General features: G+C 41.3%; 2 protein-coding genes across 2 annotated transcripts in view; both read right to left on the bottom strand.

The window, feature by feature from the left end:
* Window positions 1-1,566, bottom strand: part of LOC307034001 (uncharacterized protein) — a 46,986-nt gene extending 45,420 nt beyond the window's left edge. The window contains exon 1 of the mRNA XM_079672669.1: window positions 1,343-1,566. Within this exon, the coding sequence (XP_079528795.1) occupies window positions 1,343-1,433 (91 nt within the window). The 5' untranslated portion in view covers window positions 1,434-1,566. The remainder of the gene's footprint in view (window positions 1-1,342) is intronic.
* Window positions 1,567-7,000: 5,434 nt separating this feature from the next.
* Window positions 7,001-23,316, bottom strand: abi2b (abl-interactor 2b). Its single transcript, XM_079672692.1, is given in 12 exon segments — window positions 7,001-8,976; window positions 9,551-9,668; window positions 9,671-9,747; window positions 10,499-10,582; window positions 11,379-11,540; window positions 12,106-12,306; window positions 12,693-12,817; window positions 14,510-14,656; window positions 16,531-16,634; window positions 18,167-18,343; window positions 18,660-18,827; window positions 23,110-23,316. Coding segments are annotated over 12 exon segments (1,656 nt in total). The 5' UTR covers window positions 23,227-23,316; the 3' UTR covers window positions 7,001-8,800.
* Window positions 23,317-23,740: the final 424 nt, after the last annotated feature.

Here is a 23,740-nt window from a genome sequence, read left to right on the forward strand (position 1 = left end):
AAGTGTGTCTGTTGCTCTAGGAGGGAATGAAGTGCCCTGAAGGAGGGGAAATCTGAATCTGAACAAACCGCAAATTACCCCCCTCCACACACACACACACACACACACACACACACACACACACACACACACACACACACACACACACACACACACACACACACACACACACACACACACACACACACACACACACACACACACACACACACACACACACACACACACACACACACACACACACACACACACACACACACACACACACACACACACACACACACACACACACACACACACACACACACACACAGTACTGTACTGTTCTGCAACACAATGGAAAGCACAAGTAACATTCATCCCCTGCTTAGAACATTATTTCTTAAATCTTTAACAAATGGTTCAGAGGGTTCCTGGGAAAAAGTCTGTAGAATATTAACATTTCTCGTATAAAAAGTTAAGGACATTTCTACTAAGAGACACAACACAACTACAAAAAGGGGTTCAAAAGACAACAAAGAGTAGAAAGCTGCAAAAAAGAAATGAAAAGAGACACAAATGAATGAATAAAGGAGCAAATTGACTAAATAAGACACAAAATAACCAAAGAAATACATGAAAAATGACGACGAGGCAAAAAATGTCAAAAAACAACCACAAAGATGCACAAATGACGTGAAAGAGAAGCAAAACTCCATAAAACGAGCTCAAACAACCAAACAACCTCCTGAATGTGCATTTGTTTTTCTATAAAGAAGAAAAAAGGTGGCCTCCAGATGTTTGTGCAGGGGCCCATTGACTCATAATCTCCATGCTCAAAATGTGCAAACGTTAACAGACTTAGTATCAGAAACCTGAAGCTAATGAACTAATAATGCAAAGTCATCAAATACAGAAGAGTTAGAGGATGAATAAGCGCAGGTCTGTGCATGATTTAATGAATAAGAGGTTATCCTAGACTTTTAACGAACCAAACAAAGACTAGTGACAGTGAGGAGGTACATGAGAGGAGATGCTGAGAGCTATTCATAAATCCTAAAAAAAGAGACAAGTCCAGACAGTCTCATCAACCACAGCCTCATTCCTGCCTGAGAGGAGCTTCAGATCAAGTGTCAGCACAAATGCTCATCATTCACAGCACAAGTGAATGATAATGTGTGAATATTAAAAGTATGGAGGTTTTCTCTTGTGTAGGAGACAATTACATTAAAAATATACAACATTTACAGCGTTTTAAGACGGTTTTTTCCACTTTTTCAACAATATTCCTGTTTTGCAGTATTTTGTATTATTGAAAAATTGACATACATAAGAAAACAGTAAATGAACAGCATGAACTCACCTGTTCGCTGAGGTTGTATCTGTCTGACCAGCAGCAGCAGGAGGATGCAGGTCTGCAAAGTCCACATCGAGCACCTGTCCCGTGAACGCATCCTTCAAGTGTTTTTCTGTTTCTTTTTTGACAAAAATGTAAATGGAATCCGTTCAGAGTGTCATCTCCAGCGGGGAAGGTAAATCTCGGAGAGTTGCTCAGCCTCTTGTCTACCTGTGGAGGGCGCGTGCACCTTGACGCACAGCAGCGTGAAAATGAGCTCAGCTCAGCGTCAATCTGGAGGGCACTTCCTGGATAGGCTTTTCAAAATAAAAACTCCTCTGATATTCGTTGGACATAGTTTTTGGGGCTTTTTCAGTAGTCAGCATGGATAGAACTGGCTCAAAGGATGCTATACAATTCAACATTTCATTGAATAACTTTGAGTTTTTAAATGTAATATCAGACTCTGAAAATTTGACTTCTTTGACATGATGGTGATTTACTTTACAAACTATAGAGAAACCAAGAAGTAGGACATGATATTTAATCTTTATGTATCTTATCTAAACTATAATATTCTATAATATTTAATAGATAATGTGCAATAATGTGTTAAACTGGAGGGAACTTCCTGCATGTGTTTTTTATTTTTTTTAAGTAAAAGCACTATGACCAGTACAAAGTTGACATTGGATAAAGAAAGCACAAAAATATCAGATTACCTCAATTATCACAGACATTTCACTTTACAGTATGTTTAAAAAATAACATAAAAATGATAAGAAAATATAATAGGGTTGAAAATACTACGTCAACTTTGATTTTCCCACTGCTTGTAGGAGACTCCTCCGTTACTTGTGAACTTAAACTGCAGTTCATCAGTTTGCAGTGAACCTTCAAAGGCCTCCAAATTAACTGACTTTATGAGGTTTTTAAAACTGTTCCCTCGGGCTCTAAAGCTGTTAAACTCACGGTGATCAACAGAGCCGCAGCTGACAGAAACAGAAGGGCCGACTTTTTCTCTCTTGAGTGGAAAATTGGTGCTTCAATTACATTTGGGTGAGCAGTGAGGAGTCTCAGATGAACCCAGCACAATGTCACCCAGGTGAGATTTGATGATCTTGTTAATATAATAACCCTCTTTAATGGTCATACATGCAGAGCACACAGCACACAGTGATATGTGTTCTCTGCTTTTAACCCATCCTAGTACCAGGAGTCTAGCACTAGGAGCAGTGGGCAGCTATTGTACAGCGCCCGGGGAGCAATGGGAGTGGGGGGTTGTCCGGTGCCTTGCTCAAGGGCACCACGGCAGGGCAGGAGGTGAACTGGGACCTCTCCAAGTAGAAGTCCACACTCCATATTTTAGCTCTGGTCGGGGACTTGAACCGGCGACCCTACAGCTCCCAGTCCAAGCCCCTACTGACTGAGACCCTGCCGGACTTAACCTTTGTAAAGTGCGCAAGGCATGAGAAATAAGCCATTATTAAACAAGTAAAGCCTTTTAATAAGAAGTATATGCCAACAATGTTTTAAATAATGGGAGAAAAGTGGTTCAAAACTTCACTCTAAAGATTTTAACATGAGAAAAAAAGATTGTGAGAACAAGATGAAAGGTTTTTCCGAAAAAACATTTATCAGTTGATCTTTATGTAGGAAAAGAAGTGTACAAAGCAAGTGAATAAACCCAATGCCTACAGTTAGGAGGTACAACATTATTTAACTTGAATATTTACACTTTATTTATCTTCTACTCCCACATTGCTCTGTAGTTATTTTATTACATTTGTCTTCAGGTTGTGCAATAAAGAAATACAATATGATGCAATATCACAGATGAAACCATGCAGCAGTTCATGAAGTTGTTCAAATGGGCTCCACCTTGAAGAAACTTGAGAAAATATAAATGCAATGTGTTGAGTTTACATAAATAAAGTAGCATTTTCAAAGCAGGGTGTGACAGCTTGTTCTGGGAAATCTCACTACCAAGCCCGGCAAACAGCTACTAAATGCACCTCGTGGTGGGATTCTGTGAGCGAAACATGAGATCAAATGAGAATTGCTCCATGCTTCATGACGATCAGCATCACAGAGTGAGGCTGATGTAAGTTTTCCATGAGTTAAATTCTCTGTTCAGACATGTTGGCCTGCAGTGTGCCACCTGTCTGCGGCCTTGACTAAAAAAGAGCATTCCTTAAAGAGAGAAAGGCTTCTTATGATGACAGACGCTGCAAAACGACCCTCCTCCAACACACACACACACACACACACACGCACACACACACACACACACACACACACACACACACACACACACACACACACACACACACACACACACACACACACACACACACACACACACACACACACACACACACATTTTTATAAAGAGCAGCATGACATTTCTGAGGGAAATGCAACAAACGTTTGGGAAGATTATATGAAGATAGGCCGCATCCATTTGTAGAAGCTTTGTGTCCGTTTTGGATCTCCTTAAGTGCCTGTTTGTGGTTGTGTTGTGTCTTTGTGGTCACTTTGTGAGTCTTTGTTGCTGTTTGGGGTCTTTCTGTAGTCCTTAAGTGCCTGTTTGTGGTTGTTTTGTGTCTCTTTGTGATAAGATAAGAAAAGCCTTCTTTAATCCCTGTAGGGGAAACAAGATGGTTGTGATTATAGCTAAGTGTCTCATTGTGATGATCTTTTTAAGTTATGTTGTTGTCTTCTCTACCCCTAGTTGTTTTGTGTCCGTTTCGCCTCGTTTCATTGCCTTTTTTGATCTTTCTGTATTCATTTTGAGTCTCTTTCTGCTTGTGTCTTCGAGTTACATCATGTAGGTGAAGGTTAAAGGGGCCCCTGACAGTTTGGGCCCTTCTCTTTTGCCCATTCTGTAATCCATCTATGGTTTTATCCATTTACACGAAATAACAAGAAGCTGCTCTTTCTTTGTTTGTCATCGCTCAGTAGGCGTGAGGTGAGTGTGATAGGGTTTGTCAAAACATGCCCTCCCCAACACAGAACAAAATACCTTTGACACTTCTGGATCTCCGGCTCTTCGCCTCACTGTTAATCCTGTGTGCACACGTAAAAAAAAGTTCACTTTTCGCCACCGGCTTGTGTCACCCTTCAAATTAAAATTCCATCCATCTTGACTCTTTGCTCTTTGCTCTCAGCTGTCAGCGCTCAGGAGGAAACATCCTGAACGCAGCACTTAAGTTGTAAATAAAAGGCAACCATCACAAAAGCCTGTCATCTTTTCTCAAAGGGGATATTGTTCTGTCAGGTGAAGTACACTTTTTTTATTTTTAAGCAGGAAGGCGGGTTAGAAATGTCACAAACATCCTGATCCAACATGTTAAGGACGACTGAAGATATTAACAAAACCCACAGGAAGTAACCTCTCGTTATGGATCTTTATAAATCAGAACAAGTCCAAATGACCTGCTCTGCATGTTGTGGACAGCCCACTAGATGAACAAAAAACTAATTTTGTAATATGCGTCATGTTTAAAAGCAATTACACCGAAGACAGTGCAGATTTGAGACAATGGGGAACAACAATTATTGTTTTATGCACCCTCTGAATCTGATGTTTTCTAAGATGTAATTGCAAATGTTTTGCATGTAAAGTATCCCCACAATCGATTGCTTGTAAAAGTGTTGCTTGAGGAATCTACACCAAAAACGGAGACTTCAATTATAATAACAATAAAGCTTTATTTATATAGCACTTTTCATAGATTCTTGTTAAAAACTTTACAGGTACATGCAGCAACATATAACATTTTAACAGGTTAAGAGACACAAGGAGGTAAAAGGTATGATAACAATAAATAAATAATGATTTCTCTCTGACAGATAAGACACAAGACAACTGAGTCGATGCAACAATATAAAACTCCATAAAACAATGTGAACATATAGGTACAACACAAATACAATTATTATAAGAATACAAATGCCATCATTCTAATAAAGGTTAAACGATTAAAATATACAAAAAACGTAAAAATAAATATTGCTAGTGAAACATTAATAAAGACCTATACAATAAATAAAACAATATAAAAGTAGGTAAATAATGAAGACTAAACGAACATTTAAATGGGGGGTTGCTAATAAAAAGCTAATCTAAATTAATGAGTTGTTCCACAGCTATGGAGATATTCATTACACAATGGAATTAAAAATATAGAGTTTAAAAGGTAGAACTTGACGGACCCTCTGTTATAACCAGCTGCTTCAAAGAACATACATTAAAGTATAAAAGATAAAATGGGCTTTCACAGTGTGTCACGGTGTAAACGGACACTATTGTTAACTCTGTGAATGAGACACGGCTGTTATCTGATATTCCACTGAGTGACGCTGGGACAATGGACCATGGAGCACCTGTACTGTAGGTTTGGTGTCACTTTGTCAAACTCACCTGGGACTCAGGCTTTACTCCTGTCCTGTGAATGAAGGGATGAAACATGTTTGAACACACTCAGTTTGTTGTAGATACGTACGCATTAAAGCTCCCATGTCATGCTTTTCCGGTTATTACCCGTCCCCCTTGTGTGTTATGAAGGTTTTTCTGCATGTAAACGGTCTGCAGAGTCACAAACCCTCAAAGTACACCCTGTAGGGAGTAAAACTCTAACACAGAAAATACATGTCTAAGCTGCCGCAGAACGCCTCGTTGGACATTTCTCTTTTTCCATTGTTTACTTCTTGGGTATAGTGAACCAATCTGCGGAGCTCCAAGAAGCCTTTTAGTGAATACACATACTTTACAGAGATGCTGGATGAGAAACCAATGTGAGTTTGGAAAATTGCACAATATACATTTATTTTAGTAGACCTCAACAATGGAATGATGATCAGTAGAAATGGCCATGACACGGGGCCTTTAAATTAGACACATCAACAAGACTGTACATATTAATGCTAGGAGGCCCTCTGGTGGACAGATTAAACATAGGATAACTCAATATTATGATAATCTGTGAACAATTAGTGGGAGATTTGTAATGATACTTCCAAATATATGATATTAAAACATAATATAGTCTACTTTCCCTGGATTGAAGTCATACAAATAAAAAGGAGCTGCAGAAATATCATCTCTTACTTTGCTGCACTTTTCTGGGGTTGGAATGAGAGCTCCATTAAAGTAATTCTACTTTTTTAAATTAGTTTAAAGACTGTACTGCATTTATTTATTTTTATTTATAGCTGTCTTTGGCTTTTATAGCTGTCTTTGGCTCTTTTCTTGCTGTAAGAAATGCAAATGTCCCCTCTGTGGGACGAATAAAGGCATTCTAATTCAGATTTTCCGACTGGCTAGGGGTTTGTTGAAAGTGACGTTTGATTGCATGCTAGAAATATGGCAAAAATAATTGTCCAAAAAAATAAGAGAGCATTGCCAAACAAGGAAAAGGAAACAAATATAGCACTGAATGTTCCTAGAGACAGTTGGAAGTTCAACATTAAAGGAACAGTGGCTCCAATATGCTCAAAACCATATCAATGTGACACAGGAGTTTTGTGGAATTCTGTTCTATGGAGCGATGGAACATACTGGAACTTTTCGGGTTTATGGATGGTGGAAGAAAAATGAATCACATGATGAAAACACAATTCACGTGGAGTAATGTTGGCTCAAAGCCAGACCTTCTGATAAATAAAAACAAGAAACCAAGCATTACTAGAACAATAAATCTTAATAACTTTATTGTCTTTGTTCTCATGATTTTACAAATATGATACTTCTGCAATTCAACTTTTTAACTGTGCAACACAATGGCTTTATGGACTGTTAAACCGGACATCCCGGGGGGGGGGGGGGCGGGGACGCCTGTGACTCCGGGGGGGGGGGGGGGGGGGGGGGGCTGTGAATCCTGCAGACCCACCGCACCTTGTTATTTTTTGATTATAATGTTTTTTTTTTAGTGTCAGCCTGGGAGTGTTATGGAAGTCAATCCGGAGTGTTACATTAGATCTGTCCGCAGGATTCACTAGCAGCTTTAAAAACAGGATTTTTCACCACTGACAGGGAGGGAGGGAGTCTCGTCCCTCCCTCCCACAGTCTCTTTGGATGAGGCTGGTGTTTCCGGGTCAGAGATGCTTGTCTTTTTAAACAACGGGTGATCTCGCCACGTAGGTTTTTGGACACCAGTACAGATACAATGGCATGCAAGACTCACATACAGACCACTTGTTATTATTTGTTGTTTTTTTTTTAATAGAAAATAAAGATTCTGACATAAGTACAAGCACTGAGCCCTCGCAAACACCCAACTTTACGGCGGACGCCTAAACTGAAGGCGTTAAGGGGGGCTTAAAACCATTTCAACACAACAGCTGGCATCTTTATATATTCAATAAGTCCTGTTTTTGAGGACGTAATACATCTCACATATATATTATTTCTTCTTCTATACCTTTTCACTACAAATGTATGTGCTTTTTGATTTAAAACAACTCGGGGGGAAGAGAAAATAAGATTTGTAGTACCACCCCACTCCGGCCAATTTATTGCGAATGAAGTGATGGACAGCAACACGCACTTCATATGGCACAAGCATCTTGGAAATGACCCTAAATGCATCGTGGGTGAAATATCAAAAAACCAAACGACACCATATCTAAAAATATTAAGACATTAATCCGAGCAGAAAACAAAAGATTTTTTTTTTTCTCCTCGTGGAAACATGCAGTCTGCCGCTCTGCAAGCAAAGTCTGGACCCCGGTTAAAAAACGGCAAAAAAACAAAATGGCTTCCTCTCAAATGCACATCGTCCGTCGCTGAAACGAAAGCACGCTGTCATTCGACGCAGAATGTCAGGGTTGAAAGCACTCTTGGGGCTTCCTCTCAGACGTCTTTTTTCCCCACTTTAAATCTTAAGACATGTGATGTGCCTTTTCCTAGTGGATGTCAGCTTTGGCACGCTCTCCGCAAGAGGTACCTCAACATTTAGTCAAGTACGGAATCTACAGTTCTCCTCCCCCCCCCCCCCCCACCGAGGATATCGTTGTTGCATTATACCTACATATAGAGTATAGTTCCTAAAGATGTCTCTTTAGGAAGGAGAACTAAATCTACACATGAAGGCATTCTCCTCCAGCCTTTAGTCCTCTCCCTCTACCTGTATAACCCACTACAAAAACCAAATAAATATACTTTCAAATAAGGGCAAAATGGTAAAACGAAGCAAAATCAATGTAGTGAGTGGCCTCGTAATGTAACGCAAAACTCTCGGAATACAACACGGCGTCCAGTCCTTATTGAGTCAAACAAAAGAAAGGGAATATCTAGAGTAGTGGTTGTTTTACAATGGCGCCTATGAGAAGGACTGTCAGTTCGCCCTTCTTCGTCTCCTCTTCCCGTCCGGAGGTCATCATGCTCTGTCTGTTCAAAGTCTTTGACCTTTAACCCACGTCTCCCCTCCCCCTTCTCATCCACCCGCTCCTCTCCTTCCGTCTCGACAGAGGGGGGATTGTTCAGTCGGCGTAGTGCATGATGGACTCCACGTAGTTTCCGGGGAAGAGGCCCGTGGTGCCGTTCATCACGCCCTCGTACCAGCCGTCGTCGTTCTTCTTGATCACGTAGATGATGGAGCCCTCCTGGAACGACAGCTCGTCCTCTTTGTCCCGGGCGTAGTCGTAGATGGCCACCACTGCAGGGGAAAATGAATAAAATGATATTAAAACATCATGATTTAGGTGTAAATGTGAGTCAAAGGCATGTTTCTCTACCTTCCAACTTAAAAATCTTCACTTTTATAAAGCCGCTTCCTCATGTTTGGCCATGGCGGTGTTCACATTTCACTTTACGATATGATTACCAGTATTTCATATGTTAGCCTACATGCATTATTGTTGTGCTTTTGTTTAGGTCTTAATGTATGCCTAAATGTGTCTTTGATTTGACACAGCCATATTTTTATATATATTTGTTTTTGTATTCGGGATTGTGGGAAACTGTATTTCGATCTCTGTCTGTACACACAAACTGAAAGATTGACAATAAAGTTGACTTTGACTTGACCATCTGTCCTGTACTGTGGGACCACCAACTACCTAGGTAAACTTACTGTGTAGCGAAACACTGTTTATAACCAAGTATATCTATACACCTGGTATGTCAGGTCCAATTTGTATAAAATGATTTGGGGACCCGAGCAGCCTTAACGTGTGTTTGAGTGTTTTGAGGGTGGATGTTTCTCTTGGTATTTGGGTGGCGTGTTCAGACCTTCTCGTCGTAGGTGCGGGGGGCCCACGGGGGGTCCTCCTCAGCGTACGGGTCGCTGTACTCCACCACCGCTGACTCCTCTTCATCCTCCTCCTCCTCCTCGTCTTCGTACTCTTCGGCGGTGGAGGAGGGGGGGGGGTGGGTTCTTCGAACACCGGATCCTCGGCGGGGGGAGGTGGAGGCGGCGCGTCTGAGACTAGAAAGTAGTTAGAAAATAAAGAGAGACAGTTAGAGGTGAAGAGAGCACACAGAGGAAGGACAGCGATCTACCATGCCCAGTTCATGCTGGATGCTTTTAAACTGCTTTCTGTATTTACTCAGACAAAACGTGCACACACTGAACCAACGTGCACTTGAAGGAAATGCAAAGGGGTTCCAAGAGAAATCAGAGACAAGACGCACAGAATACATGCACTGGATTTCCATCATGCTCATGCAACGCTTCATATCTGTGGTTAACCACCAACATGTACTGCCAAAGATAAAATAAGTCATGTTTTTGTATAAATCTATTTAACAAAAACATTCTTAAAAAACAAGATATTTTTGGGATACCAAGTTTTTTTAAATCTAATTTAGCAAATAAAAATAAAACAAATAGTATCTTAAACAGGAGGTGGCCATGATTTGTTGAAGCAATAAATGCCAATATGAGAACTTTACAAATATTTGGTAGCGGAGTAAAAGAAAGTGGATTTAATAATGTCAAAAAACGCAAACATTACATAAAATAAGTAAATGATTAATCTGCAATATTCCAGGATGGACACCTACATGTTGTGGCAGCGGATGATGCTGGAGGTTGGTCACTCGTTTACATTCATAAGGAGATATCCACCCCCCCCCAAAAAAAAGGGCAACCCACTGACTGTTTAGGAGAAGATTTTAAACAAGTTGGTCATGCAGGAGGGGGGGAGGGGGGGTTTGAGGGGCTCAGAGCCACTTACTGGTCTCCTGTACTCGGGCCACAAAGCCCATCAGAGGCAGCTGGGGGGTGATCTGCATGGAGGGGGGAGGGGGTGCGAGCGGTCCTGCTATCACCGGACAGTGTCAGTACAGAGAGAGAGGAAGAAGAACGGCAGACAGAAGCAAAGAGGTTAGAAATAGTCAATCAACATTGAGCATGATCTTTAGATTCATCATCGTGTCTTTTCTCTTCGCACCTGTAGGAGTATTAAAGAAACAGACAAATGGAGGACAACAGGTGGAGGTTAAGAAAGAGTCGTAACGATAGAGAGGCCGTGAAGAGAGGAAGTGAAAAGACAAAGCACCACAAGTCTGGGGGTCAACGTCCTCTGAAATCAACAGGAAGCTGGAAAATGCTCATTTACTAACGTTAGCCATTATTAGTTTGTTACATTTTGGGAAATCATCTCCTTCAGGGATGATCACACACTGTGCAGTACGTACTGTAGTTGACGTATCTTAGTATGAAATTGAGTTTTAAAAACACCAGCTACTTTGTGTATTCATCCCAATTTCTAAATGTCAATAACGGTGTGTCACTGTGTGACTGTGTTCTGTTTGATAGTTAGAATACATTTTTCATAGCTTTACGGAAGATAGACAGGTTCAAATATGCTATAATATCTAGGAGGATTGTTCAATTTGATACACAGTTCAATAAGTGAATGATTTGGTTATTTACTTATTTGTGTTGGGTTTCGTCCACTCACTTATATTTGTTTACCTTTATTGCTGTTGTGTAACTACATGGTTATACTTCAGTGAAAGGGCAAATTCAAATGATTAAAAGTTCATCACTTAGCTACCGGAAGCTTTATGGATATATACCCGTCTCTTTTTGCTCACACATGTCAGCGGTACCTGGGGTCTGGGCGAAGTGCGGCCCCCCGTTGAGCTGGCTCTGGGACATGTTGGGCTGCCCGGTGACGGAGGAGGGGCGGCGGAACGGTAGAGAGCCCCCCACCTGAGAGTTTGGCATGGGGGGCTGCGCGGGGCGGTTCATGCTGTAGAACTGAGGGGCACCTGAGAGGGGGGGACCACCGGGGGGCAGCAGAGAGGAGGAGAGGGACAGATCAGGGGCGTGATTCAGAATACACATAGTAGACATTTTGTAAAAAAATGTTTTATAAATATTACAAAATTAAATAAAAAATTAAGAAATGACAGGAAAATGAAGATAAAATAATATTATTATCCAAATCAGATTGGGAATGAATGAGAAATAAATGTGTTAAATGAACACTTTCTTCATGATTTGCTTCCCTGTACAGCAGCACTGCACAATGATGGATCACAACAATATCCAGCCACACATAAACAACAACAACATTGAAAATTAAAACACAGGGAAAAAGAGTTGCCGTAAAAAAAGCATGCGTCATAGATCAGAGGGACAGCGTGCAGCGGATGAGGGAGGAAGACTGCCACTGATTTATAGACAGTTTGGTAAATATAAGGGAAGTGCTCTACAAAGACATCAAAGCCTGATTTGATTTTGAAATGGTGGAGGGAGACATGCCGGGGGGGGGGGGGGGGGGGGGGGGTGAAGCGGGTGAGGAGTGCTTCTCCGACCTGAGGTCACACTCACCTGCTGCAGGGTTGCCAAAAGTATTAGGGCCCGTGTTGGGGGGCCCCACAGAGAGAGGGAGCTGGGGAGGGGGCGGGGGGACAGGCGGGGTCTCTACAGGTGGGTTAGGGGCCTGTGGGGGGCCGTCTAAGGCGGAAGTGGGGGCTCCGGGGGTGGTGGCAGTGTTGGGGGGAGGTTTGGCTGGGTTAGATTGGACGGGGGCTGGAGCGAGAGGTTGAAGGAAGGAGAGAAGAGAGGTGAGGGGGTCAACAGCAGATCAGAGTGAGAAGGGAGGAAAGGAGTACTACACATCAAGTTATTACAGTCATCTCTAGAGCGTGTAGGAGTAGAGCGATGCAGGATGGTGGGGGTTTTATTTTTATAAATGGGATTTTTTCATTTTCAAATGTGGGAATATTGCGGAAAACCAGATCTGAGTTATTTACACTTTGTGTTCCATCGACACTAGTGAAACCTCAAGAGCCGAGTCATTTCCAGGTGTAAGGACTCATTCCTGCACCACTCTATCCTGGATCCTTTTAGAAAAGTAGATTAGTTTCACACACAGATGTTGTCGCTGGGAGAAGAGAACAGGAAGTGTGTGTTACCTGGGAATGCGTTGGGCGGGGCGGGGGTTGGCACGGCGATGGGTAGGACCACGCTGCCGCTGCCACTGTTCTCCCGGCTGCTGCTGCGGCTGCTGCTGGGATGGCTGCCTCCACTGCTCCCACTGCTGTGGGGGGGGGGGGCACAACACACTCTGAAACACCGTCACTCACTCTGCTGGGAGACGCTCCGAGAGCAGGTCGTGCCTACCCTATTCTTTTATAAAAACTTAAGAGTGGAAAATGTAATATCTATTTGCTAATAATAGAGGTCTTTACCTACAAACTAAATTAAATCTTCACGTCTCAATGGTTTCAGGAGCTATGAATCAGAGCAACTTAACACAGGCACTTCCTGTTTGGGTTTCCATAGCAACTAAATAGATTCTGCAATTTAATCTCATGAGCTGCTTTTAAAAATTAAAACCACTCACAATGTCCTCGAGTTAATCTGTGTATTTATTGCGATGCTACTATGATTTTTAAGGATTTAATAAATTGAAAGGAGACATACATAAATGAAAAAAGGAGACTCTACAGAAAGTTATGCTTTATTAGTGTTTAAGGTTAGCTGCCTGCATTATTAACCAAATTCAGTTTTGTTCTCTCAAATCATCTTCAAATCTTCTTTTTTCCCCTTGTACCAACACAAGGCTGGAACAACAGAGTTCAGGAACAGAGTTCAGCACCTTCCCAATAACGCACAATATTAATGTGGCACCCTCAAGAGCATGGATGTGTTAGTACAAGCTGTAATGCCTTTGAAATGGCTATGTCACAGTGATTTAAAAAAAGCAGCCTGGAAGGACACATGACACAGGTGACGCAGAGAGCGCCACGAGACAGACAGAAGAGGTGACACGCTGAGAGAGCAGGAAACGAGGAGACACACAGGAATGACTCTTTGGGAGATGGAGAAAAGGAGCAGTGGATGGAGCAGGGCAGATACAGAGGAAACTGGGGAATTGTAGCTACAGCACAGAAGGGGCGCAAATGACGTACGTTTCCATGTTGTTGTCTTTACCTCCAAACTCATGATTTCATTTCTGCGATTGGCTCTTGGGTTCTAAGAGTTGTCCTGGGAGAGGAGCTGACATTGACAGTGGGGGCGACGCTGCTTATTTAATGACTATTACCATAGGAACCTGCTGAACGTCTAGCCATGCTGAATACAGCTGTGAATATCTTCCTCATTCTCTGTGCTTATATGAGCGGCAAGAGAGTGGTGCGGTGATGGCGTGTTTTATAGGCCGACAGAAAATAGCATCGCAAGGGGTCCTTCGAAAAAAAAAAGCCAATGGGATTTTACATTGGATTTTGAAATATTACATAAAATAAACATGTTTATGATACTTACATGTTTTGTTCAGCAGGATATATTAACAGCACTATGATTTTAAACATAATTGCCAGAAGTAAAAAAGCTAGCATTAGGCTATATATGAGCTACAACACGGTCACATGACTTCAAGTCAATGTGGCTAAGCTAAATGCGGCTAATGCTTGGCGAGATGACGCTTAGAATTCTTATTTAGGCGCTTGGTATCGAAGTTTCTGACATAGGTTACGTCGTGGAACGAAAAATGGTAAAATGCTAACTAATTTCCACATTGAAGGACTCATTCCTGCAGCACTATATGGACCATCCCTTGTAGCAGTAGCTCTTGTAGAAAAAGGTTGGTCAAACGTTTTAAAAGAAAGAAGGGAGGAGAAGGGATTTCCAGTTCAGATTACAAGAAGGGGGAGGCTCGAGGAGAAGAAAAAGGAAAAGTGGGCGTGTTTAAGAAGAGTAGAGAGGCATGCTGGGAAGTGGGGGGTACCTGTACGTGCGGTTCCTCTGATTAACAGATGCAGTGCGTGCAGGGCTCTGCAGGGGGGGCGCCATGTTGCGCGTCGGGCTTGAGACGTAGTCGTTAGGGACAACGGGCGGACGCACCGGCTCGAGCGTCCTATAGGGGGAGTGGCGCCTGCGAGAGGGTCAGGAGGACAGGAGGCGAGGGAGAGGGGGGGGGCATCCACAGAGAAGTGTAGGTAGGGGGGAGGAGGAGGGAGGAGAGCAAGAAAAAATAATAATAATATAAGTGCAAACTTAAAAAACGGGGTATGACAGGTGAACATCGGAGCGGTGGGGGTGAATCCAGAGGTGGAGCATGGGGGGGGGGGGGGGGGGGACACTGGCGCTGCTGTCGGATTAAAACCGTTCATAGAAATAAAATCATTTATTATTAAAGTATACGGTTGTACCGGGTACTGTATTTCAAAAAGCGAAAAAAAAACATTTGTTACTTTTGACTGAGTTAAATTACAAAAGATGTGCAGAGATCAAAAGATGTACAAGGAATAAATACTTTATAATTACAGTATTTATTCTACTGTAGAGTATTGCATTTTACTTTATCTTATTCTATTTTACATCCAACTACTTACTCGCACCTTTTACTTTTAAGATGTGCTGTAGCTATGTGGGATAATTATTCCATCCAGCTTCGGCGAGATCACATGTTAGTGATTTAACTGGCTTTAGGGATGTCAACCTGCAGATCAATTAAATAAAACCACAGAAAGTGTTTCTAACCCGACAGCAGCGCCTCACTGATGACGTCCTCAGCACCACAGGGTGAAATAAAAACACAACCTTGAGAGTTATTGATCTGATGCACTGCCATGTGGACCGGTGACCCATCTCTGAGCACTGTTGCTATGGCAAAACGTTGCTATGAGGAATATGGGGCAGCACAGAGTGGGCGGGCTGGGTCACACACACACACAGTAAATCAAAAACAAAACAAGGAGGAAGTTGAGTAAAAGTCAGATGTCTGCTGATAGCGACAGGGTGCATCATGGAGCTGGGGTGGTGGATCGGCATGGGTCTTGAAGGGATGGACACAAACACCATAAGACAGACACACACAGAAACACCAACAGCACCCAGGAAGGTCCTGAGGGTGACGCCAACACAACATGTATGTTGCCCTGAGGGATAAGAGACACCTTCAACAGTCAGACACAGAGAACACATCTGGACCAGGAGCTTTAACACAAGGTGCAAGAACTATATTACCCACTAAGTTATACGGAACTGTAGCGCTTAGAAATGCTACTTTTTAGTCTCTTCCATGCCGTCATGGAGCCCTTAACAACGCTATCTTTGAATCAGCACACATTTAATAACATATGAATGAGAAATGGTTTAATATAGCTTTTGATAAGAAAAGTGTCAAAAATAGTGCTTCAAAAATCCCTTTTAACCTGAAGAAACAACTGAAGCTAAAGTGTAAGCATAGCTGCATTGTCTCTAAAAGGAGGGGTCTTTATATTCCTAAAATTAAGGTGAATACGTTTTCTTTTATCGTGCAGAAACAGGAATCAGCACCAACATTTAGAAGATTCAAACAACAAGAACAAATTCTCCTCAACTCTTTCCTTTGTCGTGAAATCTTAAGCTTTTTTCTCTAATCATATTCAAATGTGTTTGATGTTGAGCAAACCCACGTTCCCTTTCCAGCCATCTGCTGGTTCTATAAGCTCCAAAAGTATATAAGTCCGATCTATGGAGGCTAGGGAGTATATTTGGGTGCAAGAAACCCTTAAAAAACCAAATGTAAGCATGCCGTTTGATGTGAAGATCCATCCTTTATGTGGAGAGAACGGGAGAGCAAATTAGAAGAGAAAAGCACTGCGCTGAGATCTAGCAGTGGATTTTAAACCACCCAGAGGACACCAATTAAACAAGAAGGTAATAGTGGTTTAATGATGAAACTGGGGGCAACCAGGCCCTCTGAGGGGGGGGGGGGGGGGGGGGGACTCTGCATATGTCCATCTGAACGTCAGCGTTACATACCCGAGGGTCCCTTTCCCCGACATGGGCGGGCTGGGGGGCTTCTGTGTGGGGGGGTTTGTGCGAGGGAGGACCGCGCCTCCTGCCTTCATATTCTGAGCGCTGGCCTATAGGAGGAGAACAGAGGGAGGGTAAACCCAGGGACAGGACACAGTTACAAACACAAAGAAAAAAACATCACAACATCTTGAAAAAGGTATTGATTGACATTTTGAGAATTATATTGATTTACTCTCATGTAGACGAGAAGTTTCAAACAACGCTCGTAAAACTTAGATTAGCATAAAACTCACCAATTAATACTATTATCTTGTTTGATTAATAAAAATAACTTGTTGATTTCGCACATTAATACATAGTCTTACAGATAAAAAAAAGAAATGTATCACGTCTTAATTAGCGTGCTTTAAAAAGGTGCTACCTTCTGAAAGAACTAGTTGTTTCTAGTCTTAATGCTAAGCTAAATGTCTCCACACAGAAATAAGAGTGGTATCAATCCATTCATCTCAACAAGAAAGCAACTAAGAATATTTCCCAAAATATTAAACTAATCCTTTTATAGCAAACACAATCTTTGAAATATAAAAAAAAAAGGAAAAGCTCACAGCAACTCAATAAAAAGTGAAAATCAAAACCTCTTGTGTTTGAGGTTTTTACTTTGTCTTACCTTAAACCTTTGCAACCACTACGGTTGATTAAAAAGAACAATTAGGCAAGCAGGAAGAGAGAGAGAGAGAGAGAAGAAGAAATCAGAGGATTAGTGCGGGCAGCAGGAGAGGAAAACAAGTATTCATGCATGTGGCACATAAAGCCAGGCAACAATGGCTCAGTGTGGAAATCTGAGGAATTTCTTCTTCTGTGAGGAGTTCACTTTCTGGAAACCAAGCTTGTCTTTGTTCAGAGAGTCAGTAGCTTTCCGAAGTCAGACAGTATCACCAGATCAAAAGACGATTGCACAGAAACGTGTTGGCAGCAGCAGGTGACAGATGTACAACATTTGATTTATCTGAATTCATGTCCTCTGTGGCGTGCGTTTCCATCCCTGTTGGAAGCTTAATCATTGATTTGTTTCCAACATTGCTTGGCACCAATAGTGTTTGTCGACCCCTAAAAGTCCTTTGTTAGATTCCAGCAGTAAATAAACCACAGTTATCGCACAACACAAACACAGCCCAATTTCTGAATCCACAACTCTTCCAGACATTTGTTAACCTTTCTTCAGTCTTCAACTGACAAATAAAATGTATTAAAATGCTAAATCTAAACATTTTTATAGAGGACTGAGGGGATAGACCGTCATAGTAATAAAAAGCAAAGATTAGTGTAGCATAACATTTCGTTTTTTTTATATATTTTCTACCCTATAATCATGTCTAAACCCAAGATAGTAAACCACTATCTAGGGCGACTTACAACCCTTTTATCAAAGAGTGAAAACAATCGAAGACACTTTAGAAGCTGCCTTGTAGTTGGTGCGTTTCCAATTCATTTGGTTTCCCAGATTGACCAGTAATTTATTGGACTTTAAATACCATTACCGAGCCAACAGAGCTTAATTAGGACCATCCATTAGCAGCAGCAATTCCTTCACACAATGCAGTCTCTTTGATCAGATGGAAATAAAGAGTGGAATAAGCACCTTGACTCCATGGCCCATGTCGTCCAGGAAGCTGTAGTCGATGGGCTTGCGTATGTAGCGTACGGGCCTCTCGGGGTTGGCGGGGGCAATGATCTTGTGGGTGCGGGACGTGTTCTTGTTGGTGGTGAGGATGCCGATCTCCCGCCGGGCCACCTTCTCTTTGTGGATGTCCACCGTCTGAGTGGAAAAGGACACGAGACACTCTTTAACGGTTTTATCTTTTTTCAACTGTACAAAATGTCCGCCAGTGGCTTCATTAGTATTTCGGCTCATTGTGATGTTGTTTCTTGGATAGACTTTAATGTGTCGTATCCTTTTTTTGAAGTAAATAAATTGAGAAACTAAATTGTGTCATGATTTCAAAAGAAAATACAATGCTTTCTGGAAATAAACAAATAAAATCATTGTTATCTAAAATATTTTTAAATGTAGAAGCGTATAAAAAAATAGGCCTGCACACTTCATAAGTAATTTGGGCTATGTTATTATTTACCTGTGAGATGTGGTTGATGGAGGACTCCATGCGGCGGAGCTGCGAGGCCTGGATGTCCAGCATCTGCAGCACATTGTTGGCCAGCGTGTTGATCAGGTAGGCCACGCTGGCCAGGGACTGGGTGGTGTAGTTCTTGGTCTCCTCCAGCGCCCTCTCCTTGTCTGGAGACTGAAGGAGAGAGGCATGCGTCATTTATTTTGCATTTTATTATATGTAAAGGAAGCCTGTATGGTGATTCTGATTGTCTTGTGCAAGGACATTTCTTAAAACAAGCGTTTAAACTGGCAACCTTTGATCGAAAGCTCATCCTGACATCATTCAATATGTGCATCAAACACAGCTTCAAATTAAACTTGGGCACAGATGAAATAATGAGCGAGTAAAGGAGCTGCCGTCAGAGTGGAGAGACTTCTGAGGCAGCGTGGGCACATCAACAGGAGCATCAAAGTGCCGAGCACTAATGTGGCTGTGTCGCAGCAAGAACGGTTGAGAATACAAAAGTACTTCCTATGTGTATTTACGTAAAAGTGTATCTACTCTATATTCTAAGCATTGCAAAAAAGCCCAAAAATTGTTTGTTCACGCCTCTGAAATGCAGCATTAATTTGTTGTTGTGATCTTAATATACATTTTATAGCCAAAAGGATAAAGCCATATTTTATTTATTGATATCATTATTTACAAATTGAATCAAATACTAACCTTACTCGAATTAAAAATGTTTATCAACGACATCTAGAGAAATAAGATGATTTCTTACATTATACCTCAGTCAGTATCTTTGAATAACTGGGAAAAAGCCACATCAAAAGAAAAGTTGTGAGGGGCATCGCTCACTTTCTGACGGTTAATCCAAAAAATTATCTACGGCTAAATTCACGACGAAAATCAGTAGTTCATTAACCATTTGTAAACCAGCGTGCATAGAACAGCATCCGATTGGTTACAACTCAATAGGCCAGGTCACAGCAGCCTCTGTGATTGGATATTGATTGGATTATGGTGACCTGCTTCATATGAATGCCTTTAACCAGCGCCTAAAGAGTTTGGACACTGTACGTTGGATCACTGGATGTGGATATCGGGGACACCATTGCACTTTATATGCTGCTGCTGCTGCTAATTGGCCATCTTTCTCTGCTTGGGCAGGTTCCCTCTTACATTTGCACATTTATGTGTAAAAGAGAAAGTCTATATGGCATGATGCTGGTTCCTAGAGTAAGAACAGAACTGGGTAAAACAGCTTTTTAATATGCTGTCCCCGCTGCTTGGACTAATGTACAGAAGGAGCTGAAACTCTCACCTTTGGGGAATTCAGATCCATCTTAAAGTACAGAGACGACACCATTGGTCGATGCGAGTGCTCGTATATCCAAACATTGGATCGTTTTATATTTTGCCAGTTTTTAATAGTTTCTTTTATTTCGCATATTGACTGGCTAATGTACCATTTTATCTGTGTTTTACAGATGTATTCGTCTACCTGTGTTTTATCTGTTGTAACTTTGTTCATGCTGCCCTTCTTGGCCAGGTCACTCTTTTAATCTCAATGAGTTCTTTACCTAGTTAAATAAAGGATATATATTTATTTATTGTATTCTTTTCAATATGTAATTACAACTTTACAGCGACAGACGTCTGTCGTGAATGTGAAGAACCTGCTCACGTCTGTAAATCACAGTAGAAGCAATCCGGTGAAGGGATATGAAATAGTTATGAAACCGAATAAAGAGGCAGCACAATAAATCAAAGACAAGCAGTCTCTTCTCTTTCATGTACGTCGTGTTGCAATATACATTTGCAATGGAATCCAGCAAATCATCAGTATGCAAACACACGGCATCTGAAGGAATGTGCAGGGTGCAGCGCAGTATGCAGACAAACGGGTTATGTGGCAAAAGTGAGGCTGTCGCTTCTGACATACTAGCCAGCGCACACGCTAAAAGACTGCTGATACAATTCCTGGAAAGAGAGGATGGATGCATGCACCAGCTATTAGCCACAGTACAAGTGTAAATGCCTGAGGCTAGTGGTGGAAGATAAAGGAAAATTAACCCCTCCCACAGCTTCAGCCGTAATGTACTTTGAATTTTCGGGGTCTTTTCTCGTCCTTTTCCTCGTACATCCAATTAAGGCCGATCTGAATTAACGATCCTATAAAAAGTGAAGTCTTTTTCAATTATTTAAAATGTGCTGACACTGTCACTTGCTGTGACACATACAACTGAAATCCTGAGTAATATGCAACTGAGGAAAAACCACCAGGGTATTTGATATCACTTGGTCACATCTGGCTGATAACAGACGCTCAATAGGGTCCATTGATCATGTCAGTGCATTCTCCTTAAATTGAGATTTATTTTTTTTAATTAAAAAGGTTCAGTATATTAAAAAAAAAAGGCAAATGAATTAAGATATTAACAAATTAATACCTTTGGATATCTGGCTAAACATATGTTTTAAAAAAAGGGGTCAAAATCCATGATTAAGGAGGAATATACGCATTTCAATTAAAAGGGGAGCGTCTCTCTAGTCTGTAGGAAGTCGTATTCATTTAGATGGTTTTGTACTATATTTTCCCTAAATGTAAGTGTAATTATTTACAAACCAAAACCAATGTAAATGTTGCTGGTCAAACAAGTAAATGTCGTATTAATGCCAGAATCAAAAGTGACTGAGAACTAAGCCAAGACATTTCACGAGATCATTTTAATGTGATCTGTGTTTGTTTTTACTCACTGTTTTTTTAAATCTGTTATTCCGTGAGCCTGACAATAAACATGCATTGTATACGAATGCTCCGAGGGGGTTTACTTTCTGAAAATGTAATTTTGTGATGACTTTGGGAGGAAATCCAGCCACAGATTTATTTTGCATCCTCACAACATTACTGTTCCCATACACGACCCAAACCTGAATGAAACGACACCATACTCATCACTTGGTTGGTAAAAATCCAGCATCACATCTTTGAGGAATAACTCAAACATCAGACTAATACTCAAAGCTTACACTATCCTGGCCACAGCAGTTTTTACCATAAAAAAAAGGTAAGAAAACCAACACAAATTCAACAAGTATCCTTTCAAACTTGACCTCTGAACAATATCATGTTCTATTTTAATACCGTCAGTCCTGCACAACCTTACGGATTTTGTACACAAAGCTTCCTCTTAATTTCTGCAAAGCTTTCCACTTTTTATACCAATACTGCACATTTTAAACTGTTTTTACAAGTATTTTGTCATATTAATACTGTTTGGTGTATCTATATTTCATGTACATATTGCTCTATATTTAAAATTGGAATAGTTTTCCTTATAATTGTTAATTTGTTTGGGTGGTTTTCATACAATTTATCTTCTTTGATTTATGAATGCACCATAAGGCAAATTCCTATACCCTACTTTCTGATTCTGACTGCAAGACAAACACGCTCTACAGACACGACAGACCCAAGATGAAAATAAGAAGTGAATTATTCCTCAAATTATCCCTCGGACAAATACATCTGTGCGTTCAAGTGGTAATTCCCACCTGAGATACATCCAGGGCAGACTGCCAGCATCCGAGGGCCTTCACAGGGCAACCTGTCAGACCTGATCAGCCCTGTTCATGAAGGATGTCACATTTCAGTATCACACCTTGTCAACACCTCTCCCTGCTCACACTGTGGTCCCAAATATCACTCCCTGTCTCTGTGATCACACGCCTGTTAAGTGTGGGATGAGTCAAAGCTCAGGTGACCAAAACTGCACCAACCTGCAGGATACTACACATCCAAAAGCTGCGAATGGAACTGATCACACACACACCCCAAAATGCAAAATTACACAAAGTGAAAATAAGACATAATAGCAATGTAGGCTTTGAGTGTAGCATTTCCAGAGGTTGAAAGCCATACATTATATATATGTAATAGCAACTCACAGCCCAACATCATACATCTGTGGTTGTTGGTAATATTTTCACGGCGGTTAATCTTCTGTCAAACCACAGCTCATTCACATTAATCTGGATTTATATCAGGTCCTAAATCTCCTATGATATCTCTGAACAGCCGACAGCTGTGGTGGCAGTAATTGACCAGATACATTGATTTTCACGGTGCCTGTTTGGTTATTTAGACCATTGGGTGGTGCCGAGCAGCTGCTAGCAAGCTATGGCTAACGGGATAGCACACGATGGATGTTCAAACCATACACACTGAAATATCGATGGAAATATGACCCTATAAGTAATGATATAGCTCATTGACATGGACCTAGCACGGGGAATACAAATAGCGTGTTAAAATGCCATGACATAAGGGTTGCTTTAGCTTTAGCCGAGGCTATGGAGCTAACATCACATCGGCAGCGTTAGCAACAGTTAGCCTAGCATCATTTCGCCCCATGGTGATGGACGTTAAACAAAAATAATTTAACACCACATTTCTTCCAAAGCTTACCTGGACATAGTTGCTTTCGCAGTACTCCGCGACTCTTTCCAAATTGGTAAAACTGTCTAGTAGTGCGCTTCGTCCGGCTGGAATCTCCTCTTCCAGAAGCATTTGTAGCTCCGCCATTTTCACATCTTTATAAGGAGCAGTGTGTGTGTGTATGTGGCCGGCTCTCTGGCGCCTCCCGCGGACGCTCTGCAGGGCTTTTCCCGCAGCCGGTGGAGAGCAGGGGGTCCCGAAATATATTATGTCATTAATTATTTATGTCTACATATAAAATACATTAAAACAGACTCCAGTGCCAAATATGCTTATGTAGTTTGCAAAATAAGTTTAATGTCGTCATAATTTGCACCTTTTTCAGTTCTGGTTTCAATGTCATCCTGGTTTTACGGTCTAAAAAGTGTTGTAGCAGTTTTCCTCACTCTCTGAAGAACAAGAAGAAAATACATTTGACCTTTTATTACTTTAAACTCGATATTTAAGTTTAAAATGTAAAAAATGTGGCCAGAAGGTGTAATCGCGCTACAACGATCCAAACACTTACATTAGGAGTAACCAGCGCCGTATAGATAGAATAGAAGATTCTGGGAGTAACGTGCTGCAGATTCAAAAACGGTGACATATAAACAGCAATGTG

Source organism: Notothenia rossii, assembly GCF_949606895.1.
Source record: "Notothenia rossii genome assembly, chromosome: 3".
Classification (NCBI taxonomy): Eukaryota; Metazoa; Chordata; class Actinopteri; order Perciformes; family Nototheniidae; genus Notothenia; species Notothenia rossii.